At 41.5% G+C, this 13,569-nt stretch overlaps 1 protein-coding gene across 1 annotated transcript; it reads left to right on the top strand.

Annotated features, from left to right (window-relative positions):
• Nucleotides 1-1,474: 1,474 nt before the first annotated feature.
• Nucleotides 1,475-13,361, top strand: mylipa (myosin regulatory light chain interacting protein a). Its single transcript, XM_078539204.1, has 7 exons — nt 1,475-1,861; nt 2,586-2,776; nt 9,827-10,012; nt 10,362-10,559; nt 10,811-10,975; nt 11,603-12,020; nt 12,134-13,361. Exons 1-7 carry the CDS (start codon nt 1,775-1,777, stop codon nt 12,221-12,223), a joined length of 1,335 nt encoding a protein of 444 aa, XP_078395330.1. The 5' UTR covers nt 1,475-1,774; the 3' UTR covers nt 12,224-13,361.
• The last annotated feature ends 208 nt before the right edge of the window (nt 13,362-13,569 follow it).

Raw genomic sequence — 13,569 nt, 5'->3', positions numbered from 1 at the left:
GTGATCTCGCTGACAGATCTCACTGAGAGAGGTGGTGACCTCGCTGACAGAGATCTCACTGAGAGATGTGGTGATCTGGCTGACAGATCTCACTGAGAGAGGTGGTGATCTGGCTGACAGAGATCCCACTGCGAGAGGTGGTGACCTCGCTGACAGAATTCTCACTGAGAGAGGTGGTGACCTCGCTGACAGAGATCTCACTGAGAGAGGTGGTGATCTGGCTGACAGATCTCTCACTGAGAGAGGTGGTGATCTGGCTGACAGAGATCTCACTGAGAGAGGTGGTGATCTGGATGACAGATCTCACTGAGAGAGGTGGTGATCTGGCTGACAGATCTCACTGAGAGAGGTGGTGATCTCGCTGACAGATCTCACTGAGAGAGGTGGTGATCTGGCTGACAGATCTCACTGAGAGAGGTGGTGATCTGGCTGACAGAGATCCCACTGCGAGAGGTGGTGACCTCGCTGACAGAATTCTCACTGAGAGAGGTGGTGACCTCGCTGACAGAGATCTCACTGAGAGAGGTGGTGATCTGGCTGACAGATCTCTCACTGAGAAAGGTGGTGATCTCGCTGACAGAGATCTCACTGAGAGAGGTGGTGACCTTGCTGACAGAGATCTCACTGAGAGAGGTGGTGACCTCGCTGACAGAGATCTCACTGAGAGAGGTGGTGATCTCGCTGACAGAGCTCTCACTGAGAGAGGTGGTGATCTGGCTGACAGATCTCACTGAGAGAGGTGGTGATCTGGCTGACAGATCTCACTGAGAGAGGTGGTGATCTGGCTGACAGATCTCACTGAGAGAGGTGGTGATCTCGCTGACAGAGATCTCACTGAGAGAGGTGGTGACCTCGCTGACAGAGATCTCACTGAGAGAGGTGGTGACCTCGCTGACAGATCTCACTGAGAGAGGTGGTGATCTGGCTGACAGATCTCACTGAGAGAGGTGGTGATCTGGCTGACAGATCTCACTGAGAGAGGTGGTGATCTGGCTGACAGATCTCACTGAGAGAGGTGGTGATCTGGCTGACAGATCTCACTGAGAGAGGTGGTGATCTGGCTGACAGATCTCACTGAGAGAGGTGGTGATCTCGCTGACAGATCTCTCACTGAGAGAGGTGGTGATCTCGCTGACAGATCTCACTGAGAGAGGTGGTGATCTGGCTGACAGATCTCACTGAGAGAGGTGGTGATCTGGCTGACAGATCTCACTGAGAGAGGTGGTGATCTCGCTGACAGATCTCTCACTGAGAGAGGTGGTGATCTCGCTGACAGATCTCTCACTGAGAGAGCCGCTGATCGTTTCTCCAGTTCTTTTCTATTTATCCTTTCACGGGTGCTCAGCCCCCTCACAGGTTTCGCGGCTTCCTATTGGTCGGCGTGAAGCGACGCGCGCGCCTCTCCAATTGATTCCCTGGCGTGTGGGTGACGTCAGGCCGGGTATTTGGGAAAGAGTCGGGAGCACGAGCGGCCAGACCTGGGAGAGAGAGAGGGAGAGTGAGAGTGGCAAGGCCGGGAGCTGGTACCGGGTGTAGGCCAGGAGCCCAGAGCCGGGGGACTGTGTGTGTGTGGGCGAGCGGGAGAGAGCGCGCGCGGGCGGGTCAGGGACCTGGTACCGACAGCGAGCGAGTGAGGGGACTGGTCGGGGCGGACACGGGCAGCCTAGCCGGGCCTGGGTGCCGGGATATCAGCGGCGCCGCCTCAGGGTAGAGGGAGAGCGGCGGCGGCGGCAGGGAGCCAGCGATCCGGTGTCCCGGGAGCTCAGCCACCGCGATGCTGTGTTATGTTACCAGACCCGACTCGGTGGTGATGGAGGTGGAGGTGGATCCGAAAGCGAACGGCGAGGACTGTCTGAACCAGGTGAGCGGGAGCTGTGGGGGGCAGCGCTCCGGGTTTGCTCAGTGACACCGGTTCATGGGGAATTGAAACAGGAGTAAGTCGTTCGGCCCATCGAACCTGTTCCGCCATTCAGGCCGATTATGGCTGATCTGATTGTGGCCTTAACTTTCCTGTCAGTCCCCCCCCCCCCCCAACTCCTTTGTCAATCACAACTGTTTAATTTGGTCCTTGGGGATTGATCCGGATTGAGTCTGTTTGGGGCATTTTGCACAATCCGAGTTGCTTAGATTGTTCAATGTTTTTGCAACACTGGAATTGCATTATTTCAATATGGATTTAACTTTTCTAATTAATGCATTGAAACAACTTGTTCTGTTTTGCCCCGGGTTCGTGATGGAATTTGAAGGCTCACACAGACAGGGGACATTAACTCAGTTTCTCTCTCCACAGATACTGCCAGACCTGCTGAGTTTTTCCAGCAATTTCTGGCTCTTATTCGTGATGGAATTTGTTTGTTGTGGTGGTGCAGGAGGTGGAGTGCAGGGGGTGGAAATCTTTGGGTTTTTTTTTCGGGTATATCGAGGCATTTTTGGGGAGGATCTGTATTGTTATTGGGGTGCGTGAGGGCATATGTGTGTTTTTTGGGGGGGGCTGTGTATGTTTTGGGGATGGGGTTTGAGGTGGGAGCTGTGGTGGTTCAGTGACCTCTTTAATTACTGTAAGGATCTCCTTTCTCCCTCCCCAGGTCTGTCACAGGCTCGGGATTATAGAAGATGACTATTTGGGTTTGCAGTACTCCGCGAATAAAGGGGAGACTCTTTGGCTGAACTTGAGGAACCGAATCTCTCAACAGATCGAAGGAATGCCTCCTTATAGATTCAAACTCCGAGTCAAATTTTTTGTGGAGCCTCATCTCTTACTTCAGGAGCAAACCAGGTGTGTGAGTTTTCAAAAGTAATTTTTGGATATGTCTGACGTTTAAACTTCCTACTTTACATTTTGCTTGGGGTTCGAAGTTTAAAGTTGCAGTTATTTAGTGGCTTTTTACCATAGTTTGTCGTCTTTAGAGATGACCGATAGTAACCTCGTCATTGGAGTGTTATTATAGGTCATTGTGGCAGGAACCAGACGCAACTACTAGGTCCTAGTGCCCCGGGTTCATAACACAGATCATACATTTCTCTTTTGTTAAACTACACTAAAATGTGAGTGGGTGTAATGTATTTCTGCAGTTTTAATTCTGCTTAGTACTGTATTTGAGGATTTGTCAGTTGACATAACTAATTGAAGTATTCTAAGATAAAAGCAAAATAGAGGGTGCTGGAAATCTGAAACAAAAACAAAATGCTGGAGCAACTAGCAGGTCTAGCAGCATCTGTGGAGAGAAACAGAATGGTCATATGGATTTGAAACGTTAACTGTTTCTCTCTCCACAGATTCCGCTAGACTTGAGTTTGCCAGCATTCTGTTTTTGTTTTAGATCTCATTCTAAGTACCAAGAAAAATGCTTTGAAAGAAATTCTATTCTTGGGGAGAATAGATTGTGTACCTGTACACTTAATGATTTTTTTTTTTTACTTTGATTTCCTTTGGATAGGAATCACAATAAATAAGCTAAGTGAAAGCTTAAAATGGCTTTCAAGAGTGCAGTTTCTATAGTAATGCAGGAATTGAAACCAGATAGAAGTGAATACCTTGCTCTTAAAGCCTGTACGGATTTTTTGACTTACACAGGGCTTCGAATTGCTAATTTGGCTTGACTGCATTGACAGGGCATTTTGTTAATCAAGTGCAGAAAAGTGTATGCTTTGTTTCCTCTCTAGAGGATGATTCGAGCATGATGTGGGAGAATGATGCTCCCCTTCTGTATAACCAGGGTCTACCTTCTTTCACCCCACCCTCAATAAAAGCCCCATCAAATGCTGCCTCTTATTATAAATTCTTTCCTAAGTATTGAGGAAAACACTAGTTTTTAAAATTGGATAACTTTAAGAATTGTTTTTATGAAGAAATTCCTCCATGATAAAGATACTTTCATTTTAAGTATAGTAGGAATTTATTTGCACCAAGCTTTTAAATCAATGTGACACTACAACAAATCTGGGCTACAGCTTTGAAAGGTATATGCAACTACAAACGTAATGCTTGGTTTATGTTGTAATTAGTATCAAACATTTTACAAGTTGCCTGCATTGCTGCTTGTAGTAACTCCTACTAGGAGATCTGCTGTCATGATCTGTCTCACACCTGTCTTGTGCCATCCTGATGTCTGTCATCAACTATGCCTATGTTTACCCTTTCTGCTGTCCTCCACATTCTCTTTAGGAGATCTCTGTAGCTATTTAGCTACAGAGATATCTCCTGAATTTGCCAAAGTACTTGGATTGCAGGTGGGTTTGTCTGAAACTTCTGGGGGGGAAGAGATGGTGATGCTTCAACTGACTGAAGACTCACCAGTTGGCTAACCTTTCATCACTTGTTCGCTGAGCATATTGTTTTGTCTCCACTTCTACATCCACATCCAAGTGAGGCGATTTAGTATTCTGACATCAGTCTAAGGCATGTGGAGTTATTTGTCTTGGCAGCAGCACTATAATTTGCTCTGTGCTAAGGAAAGAAAAGTGAACCAGGGCTGGATTTTTTTTTCCAGCATGGGATGTGGGTGTTACTGGAAAGGCCAGTATTTGTTGTCCACCCCTGATTGCCATTGAACTGAGGGCAGTTGAGCCTGTGCCTTTTAAGTGTCTTGCTGTGGGTCTGGAGTCCCAGACCAGGAAAGGATGGCAGGTTTCCTTCCCTAGAGGGCATTAGTGAATCAGATGGTGTTTTTAAGATAATCACTCAGTAATGCTGACAAACTATCTAATTCTACATTTATTAACTAATTGAATTCAAATTGGACCAGCTGCCATGGTGGCGTTTGAACCCATGTTCCGGAGCATTAAACTATAGGTCCAGGCTAATAGTACAGTGGCACTATTTCTCCTCTTCTCTTCATTCCCCCACCCCCCTTCAAAAATCATCATATGGCTATCCAGTGGTATGTGGGGAAATTTGGCAAAAGCCGTATTTGAAATTCATTAAATTCTCTTTCTTTGCAAAGGCTCAGATTTGTGGAAAGAGTGCACTTTACCTGAGTTTTGTATGTCAAATCATGACATGCATGAGTGTTCAGGAAAAGGGCCTATCTTTAGTCCATGTAGTACAGCTCAAGCATGTCTCAACTTCTGACATATTTTACCTTGTTTCAAACATTACCAGTAGCTGTAGTTCTCAACCTAGGCTATTTCAGAGTAGCCATTAAGTACTGTAACAGTTTTTGTATCTGGGTCCCTGGCATAGTTTCAAATGCATCAGGAATTTTAGCATAGATGTCATTGGAGCTGCAGAACTTTCCTTTTCATTTTTAATGGCTAGATAGAAAAATCCTGTAAACCCAGCTGGGCTCCACACCCAAATTCTTGATGGGTGGTCTTGGCGCAACTGTGCCATAGGCACATGTGTAAGACCTACCTACAGTTAGGAAGCATTTACATTTGGGTAACTAGTTTAAAGGAGTAAGTGACTTTCTACTGAAACGTGTAAATTATGTTCCGTGATGGATATCGGGTCATAATGGCAGCTTAGTCCATTGCCATTGAGAGGATGGTAGAGATTGTAGATATAGAATAGGAGTTGGTTTTACCCCTTCTTTGGTGCTGGCACAGATTCTTTTGCTTGCCATGTAATGTCAACCACATGATCTGCATCACTTTAACTATTTAAGTGGTAGTAAGAGATCTATCTTAATTTTGCAACCTCATGCAGCTTACTCATACATATGGTTTATGGATAATTAGCACTACACTAATTCTTTGACAATCACTAGGTTCTCTAACTCTCTATATGCAATTGTGGTTCTATTGCTTGGTTGCTTTTTTAATACCTTATGATGTTTGTACTTTGATCCAAATCTAAACCGTTTAGTTTAGAACTTCAACTTTTTCCACCATTTGAGTTGGAAAAAGTTCAGGAAATTCAGATGACTAAGATTGCCATTTGCAAGGTTAAAGTAATGAAGCAAGTTCACTTCAGATGTAGTATTTGTCAGTGTTTAAGTTAGTTGACTAGTAATCTTTTGACTGACAACCATTTGTTTTATGGGATGAAATGTCACCCTTTGTGCTGGCACCAGCCACAGTGCAGTCAAAGAAACTAGTTTTGGTGATTGGTAGCTTCTGTTTCAAAATGGTGGGTTTTTATTGCTAGTTTCAGTACTGAAATTTCAGGAAGATCAAGTGCCAGCCCTTATATTAGTGTCTTTAAATGTACTCTGCTCCATGCTGCAGGCAACAGTGCCTCTTTTCTCTACTCTCCCCCATACAATTTTCGTCTAAATAGTGAAGAAGCAGGAAATCTGCTTCCTGGCCTCGGCCACTGAATTAGCTAGTGGTAGTTGTAGGAGAAATTACTAGATTGATTATCCAAAATGTTCCCTCTTCACTTAATGGCAGCAGCTTGCCTTGTTTGTGCTGCCTCCAAATCAGGAAGAGATGAAAACTTTGGGTGAGTCATATCTTGCACTCCAGGCTAGATTAGTGCACTGAGTTCTGCATTACCTAATGGGTAATGCTAGGAGGGGAAAAAACAAGAGTTGCATTTATATGGTGCCTTTCACAATCTCTGGACATCTGCAGCAGTTGACAGCAGATGAAATTTAGTCAATTTGTGCACAGCAAGGTCTCTCAAACCGCAGTATGATCAGGTGACCTGATGGTTGTGGAATAAATATTGGCTAGGACACCAGGGAGAACTCACTTTGAAGTAATGCTTAAAATCTTTTACATCCACCTGAAAGGAAAGAGGGCACCCCCAACCATGCAGCACTCTGATTAACTGTTGTTTAATCTTGAAGTGGGATTTGAACCCACCACATTTGACTCTTAGCTAAGGGTACTAACTATTTGAGCCACAGCTGGCAGCTAAATATCTGGCTGATGAACTGGACATTTTACATGTCATTGTTCTGCTGATTGGTTACTACATTAAGTGATGTGGCTTATGTTTTGGTTTGTTTTAAGCCAACACTTGATGCACTGTTTATGTCCCTGCTAATGTATCTTAATGTCCTTCAAGTGAGTATGTGCTCACTTGATCAGTGACTATCCATAATGTGTTAATATTGAAATAGAGAGTATGCAACTGAGCTATCTAGACTTTCCTTCCAATAGAAATACCATTCTTCTAAGTGCTCAAATATCTGACTTGGTGCAGGAACTTTCAGTCAATTGAAGAAACATTGGACAGAGAAATAGATGCAAGTGCAGATGTGGTGCTACTGAAGTGCCAACTGGTCTTTATAGCCAAATATCACTGGTTACTCTTTAAACCAGGTGAGATCCCTGATCAATGTCTAACTGTAGTGGGTATACCCACATATTTGAGCAACTGTAAAGGTGGTGGTATTGTCACTGGACTGGCAATCCCGAGACCCAAGGTAATGCTCTGGAGACCTAGAGCAGACGGAATTTGAATTCAATAAAAAACTGGAATTATAGTCTAATGAAGACCACTACATCATTGTCATAAAAACCCATCTGATTCACTAATGTCCTTTTTCTTAGGAAAGGAAATCTTCTGCCCTTACCTGGTGTGGCCTACATGTGACTCCAGACCCACAGCAATGTGGTTGACTCAAATGCCCCCTGAACAAGGGCATTCAGGGATGGGTAATAAATGCCTAGCCAGTGATATGCACATCCCATGAACGAATAATAAAAATTGTAACAAATGACTATAAGGGCCATCTAGAATATTGGGAAAGTTCAGAAGCATACTAAAATAAACATGTGGAAACTTTGTAACTGAGCCTGAAGGAATCCTGGGACTGAACCAGACTTAATATGGAGATGAATTTGCATCTTGCACAAAATATAATCGAGCACAGCAGACAAACTCCACCCTTTTCTGGCATAGGACTGTGGGGGTCACTCTGCATATGCTATGGTTATGCCCTGGCTTGCAGCTGTTGGAGGGCTCACAATGACCATGGACGTCTTTGTACTTTCAGCATGAATTCTGGAAAAAAATTCTGTAGAGTAGGCACCATCCTATACTGATTGTGTTAAGTTAGTGTAACAAATGGTCATATTTAGCAACCTGTATATAGTATTGTTTTGTTTAAACTACATTGAGAAAGCAGGGCATCACTGGAAATTGGCCAGACAACTGGATTGTTCTATTTTATATTGAAGTAGCCTGCTGAACAAAACTATAGCTTGTTCACTGCATTCCAGAATTTGGTTTTTTTTCAACAATCCAATCTTTAATCTATATAAAACTTGATATGGTAAAGGAGATTAATGGGTCTTTAAATGTGTATACTGCATATTTCCTGGCTAGTTATGTCACTTATCAATGTAAATGTATAGTTGAGACAGCAAGGCAGTTCTATGATGTTGAAACTGTTTCCTTTTATTGTTGCCATTTGATGCATGCTTTGCCCTCAAGTAACCTTCTGTTTACACTGTTAGCACTTGACTGAGTTATCCTTTGCAAAACATGGTTTTCTGGAAGTGTTGGTGCCTTTGGTTAAATGTGGTAATAACCAACCTCCCTCACAGCATGTTGTACTGTTCATCTTTATTCAGAAAATTGACTTTTGGGATTTTTTTGAGCATTTTCTTAACACTTTAGTTGTCAAGTCTTAAATTTGCAAGAATATCTAAAATTGTCAAACTTCCCCAGAGGCTAGCCTAAAAGTTCCATCTCCTCCTACTTAAGTTTTTTCTGGCAATTGTTTCCCTTTCACCTCCCTGCCCAAAGGTCATGCTGACTTATCTTTATCCTCATTTTGTTTCGTTTTGTTAGTATTCTTACCTTTGAGCTCTCTTCCCTCTGCTAACCACTACCACCAATTCATAGCAGCATTATGCTCTCTAGAATTGATATTGTAGTAGTGCTTTTATTTTGCTATCCTGGTTGCCAAAAGTGTTACTTCACTGTGCTTCAAGGCGTTATGTGTAGACTGCCCCTCTGCTTTGTACTGTTATTGAAATTGGAATGTCAGCTATGCAAGTGGAAAACTGAACTAACATGTTGCACTTTGAGTTCAAAGTTGGGTGTGTTGGAGCTGGTTTATTTTGTTTTGGTTCCTTGCTTAGCAAGGGGAATTCCAGATTCCATTAGGAAAGGAGCTAGATTGTGCCAAATACCATGGCCCACAGAATGTCAGTTGATAACTTCTACATAAAAACATCGATCATTTGAATCTTGTTTACTGACTTTTAAGACAGGTTTAAGTAATGCATAATTTTTACTTGTGGTGGGGAGGGAGTGCATCAATTAGATGCATTTCCTTGGTAATTGTTTGGGTTTGAGAACTAGCTATTCAACTGGTCAATCAACTTTGACAGATTTATTATGGAACACAGAACTTATCTATCTGAACAGACCTTGGCAGATCAGCTCTAATTTATGGTAGCTGTGTCACAAGTAGACCTGATTAAAGAAATCATTATTTTTATTTCCCTTAAATGTGGGAAATTGCTGCACTGCACTTGGACAATGAGCAAAATAAATTAAACTTGAGCTATCCAGTTTATAATTGATTTAAACCTATTATCTTGCCTCTTGCCCTACCCAATTCTTGTTCACTCCTAAATCTCTCCAATAGATATACAATTTTGGCTAAATTCTTATTGAACATGATGTACTTCATGGAGGAAACTGTTTTGATATTTTATCAGCAGTTTTCAGATCTTCTGTCCTCCCTTCCCCATTCCCCCCTTCCAAGTTCAGCCCCCTGTCTATGTTCAAGGTGGTAATATTAATTGTGCAGTAGTTCTTTTTATCTCTAAACAAACACTACCTAAACATCTCATTTATTGCTATTAATCTGATTTTTGCTACTGCATTTGCCCAAGTGACAACTGCAGAAGTGTTATTTATAGACTTATACAATACTTATAGAATAAGTTTGTTTAAATTTTTCCCCTTAAACTCTAGGCACCAGTTTTTCCTTCATATCCGGGATGACCTACTAAGCGGGCGCCTACATTGTTCACCAGAGCAGGCTGTGGACTTAAGTGTACTTCTAGCACAAGTGGAATTTGGAGACTACAATCAAAACACTGCCAAATATTCTTATGAAGACCTTTGTACAAATGAGTTAAACACTACCATTTTGAACAGGTAAATGGGCTGCATAAGTGACAAACAGCCTCCCTGTTTTTTAGGCCAACATCTTTGAGAAACCCAACTTAAGATCTTAAAAACCACCTATACAGCCTCAGCTTGTAAATTAAGTTCTACTGAGCTCCTGTTTTTTTTTTAAAATCATGATCCATTTGTAGTCTTAACAAATGCCACTAAGCTTGACTACATCCTAAGAATTACATATTTGGGGAAAGTAAGTAGACTTGACTGACTTTTTTGGGGGGAGGAAACTATATATTGGCATGTTTTGTAGGAACAGTGAGAAATGACTTCACGGTCCACAAATTTGACCAGGTAAATACAAACACTGCTTCTGTTTCAACAGTATTGTTGCAAGACACAAGGGATTAGAAGGAATGAGCCAATGCACAGCTGAGTATAGAGTTCTACAGATTGCATGCACACTAGAACACTATGGTGTGGAGTGGCATTCAGTAAAAGATGGTGATGGACAGAAGATGATGATTGGAGTTGGGCCTGATGGCATATCTGTCTGCAAAGAGAACTTGAGTCTAATTAACAGGTAAATGGCACTAACTGCTGAGATTTTTGTCCTTTCCACTGTCTAAGGATTGTTTTTGTTGTACACTTAAATAATCCTTTTTAAACTTAGCCGCTGGATAATAAGCTGGCATAACCTTCATTATATTCAAGTTTTTGAAGCATATAGCAGTTATGATCCATTCCCCTTCTCTCTCGTCTAGAGATCTATCTTTGTATAGGAAGAGGATGTTTAACAATCAATTAATATTCATTGCCTGATTTACCTTGCAGGATTTCATACCCTATAATCCAGATGGCTACCCAATCTGCAAAAAATGTTTACCTTACCATCACCAAGGAATCTGGTAGCAGCATAGTGCTAATGTTAAAGCTGATCAGTACCAGAGCAGCAAGTGCCCTTTATCGTGCGATAACTGAAACCCATGCTTTTTACAGGTATACAATGTGTTACTGCAATTTAATAATCTTTATTCTTCAATTAATGTTGCCTTGCATAAACTTCAGCCCTAACCTTTATTTGAATGGATCTTTGTACTGTTTTGGAGTTGATGCTTGTAATGGGACTCATTTTGTTGGGAAGCTGAAGTGTTGAGGTGCGTTCATGTGCATCATCCTTTTTTTGTTTGGTTTGCTGAAGTTCAGGTGGTCCCTTTTTTATATATAAAAGCAGTTCACTAATTCCTTTTAGGGAAAAGTCTGCTGGCCTACATGTGACTCCACACCCACAAATATGGTTGACTCTTAACTGCCCTCAAATGGCCTTGCAAGCCACCCAAGACTGTGATGCTTCAAGATGGCAGTTCACTGCCATCTTAAGGGTGACTTGGGATGAGTAATGAATGCTGGCCTTACTAGTAACACCCAATTTCCACAAAAAGAATAAGACTACAGTTCAATGCCAGTTTGACCCATTTGAAAACCAAAAGCCTTAACCTGCACCATCTTAAAAACCAAGTTACTTGATACTCTTGCATACTTAGAATTGTGTATATCTTTTCAGGAGATCACATTTTAAAAAATGACTGTCATTTGGAGCTTAACTGAATTAATATCCTCCTTCAGGTGTGATACTGTTACCAATGCTGTCATGATGCAATACAGTAGAGACTTCAAGGGCCACCTTGCTTCTTTGTTTCTCAATGAAAACATCAATCTGGGTAAGAAATATGTTTTTGACATCAAACGCACATCCAAGGAGGTTTATGACCACACACGAAGAGCTTTGTATAATGCTGGCATTGTAGACTTTGTTCCCCACGATCAAGATGGCCAGAACTCTCCACTTAAATCTTCAGAGCATGAATTGAACTGTAACAGTTGTGAAGGGCTGAGCTGTCAGCAAAGCCAGGCACTCCAAGAAAAGCTTCGAAAACTTAAAGAAGCATTATTGTGCATGGTCTGTTGTGGCGAAGAGATTAATACAGCCTTCTGCCCCTGTGGCCACATGGTTTGCTGCAATTCTTGTGCTAATCAGCTGCAGGTAAGATTGTTTTGGACCATTTTAACAACTTCCTGAAATCTAAAATAGCTTTTCCTGTAAGTCTTGTAGTTCAATAATTACTTTTGTTTAATTCCTAATTTTTTTTTGATCAGGCCTGCCCAGTTTGTCGCTCTGGAATTGATCATATTCAGCATGTATTCCTGCCCACATGTGCCAGTCTACTCAACCTCACTGTAATTTGAACAATCCCAAGGGTCAGCATTTCTGACTGGATGATCTTCAGAGTTCTTCCACATGACAGAAGGAACCAGGAAGCACTCCCGTGTTTGTCCTAATGCAAATACAACTGTTTGTTCTAGACCTCTGTTCTCATATCAACAGATTATGGAAGTTTTTGGTACAACTTGCAAAACACTGAAGATTCACTAAGAAACTTCTCAGATTGTATTAAAAGACTGGCCAAATTCAAGACCAATTGCCGAGGTCTATTAGTTGATCTGAAAATGTACTGTAGCATTTTCTTCCGGAAGCTTGTAAATGGAGATTTGGTGACACTGCCTGAACAATCCCTTTACCTGGATATTGTGTTATTTCTTAATTATATTCATCCATAGTGTTAGAACTTTTAATTCAATTGTTTTGACATGCTTTTTTAAAAAAAAATAAGCTTTTTAAACTTTCTTGTTTTGGTCTTTTTGTAATTCACATGTAAGTGACACCAAAATTAACAACATTGGTGCAAGTGGAGCAGAATCATTTGAGATGTGTAATAGCTTTATTCATCCTTTCTGAAACCAATTACAGGGTGGAAAATGCTGTATTTTAAATGTGATTTTTGAAATTCTGATCTTTTCTATCCACAGAAGAAAAAATTCTTAATTCTGCAACATGCAAATTCACTAGTTCTACACCTCCTCCTTCAGACATGACAAAGCTGAATTGTTTAAAACCAGGTTTGCTTATGGAGTTTCTCTACCCTGAAATGTATGGTCAGTAGAATTTTTCAAATGCAAAGACTTGCTAGAAGACCAATTTTTGTGCAATTCTGGCTGCTTTCGAGGCTAGGAATAAACTAGTGTCACTTTATCGAGGAATTTCCAAAATGTATTGTTCATAGGGTTGCCTTAATGTAGCAGCAATGATAGACTCCATCTGTTTATGTACAGATCAGGTTCTTTGCACAGATGTTTCAGACTTTTAAACATATATTGTTGACTGTCATGTTAGCACATAGCCTCTTGCTCAAAGGGGCATCTATTTTTTCACTTTGTATAAATGAGGTTTATTTCCATTTGAAGCAAAAACATTGTCTAAGCTAGATTTAACTTGACTTTTTTATATTCCTTTTAAAATGTTAATAAAAATTTTGTATCAAACTTATCTGATTTCTGAAGGTATTGCAGACCATGTTTCTTATGGAGCAAAGTTTCCCTGTTTTCTGTAATGAATGCTTGACACTGTTTCAGTGTGCTGCCATTCCACTGGCAGATCTTGGTGTTTATTAGGACTAGCTTGAATTTCTTTCTGAACAAAAACCTGCTTAAACAACTGACCTTCGACTTAAGGTCAGGACTGGTAATTTCAAGTT

The sequence above is a fragment of the Cetorhinus maximus genome, chromosome 3 (assembly GCF_964194155.1).
Source record: "Cetorhinus maximus chromosome 3, sCetMax3.hap1.1, whole genome shotgun sequence".
In the NCBI taxonomy this organism is placed as follows: Eukaryota; Metazoa; Chordata; class Chondrichthyes; order Lamniformes; family Cetorhinidae; genus Cetorhinus; species Cetorhinus maximus.
The sequence above is the reverse complement of the archived record's forward strand: the minus strand, read 5'-3'. Positions and strand labels throughout refer to the sequence as shown.

Coding starts and splice junctions, on each gene's coding strand:
- mylipa (XM_078539204.1), top strand. CDS start 1,775: ATGCTGTGTTATGTTACCAGACCCGACTCGGTGGTGATGGAGGTGGAG. Junction 2,777..9,826: donor TTACTTCAGGAGCAAACCAG/GTGTGTGAGTTT, acceptor CTTAAACTCTAG/GCACCAGTTTTTCCTTCATA. Junction 12,021..12,133: donor CTTGTGCTAATCAGCTGCAG/GTAAGATTGTTT, acceptor TTTTTTGATCAG/GCCTGCCCAGTTTGTCGCTC.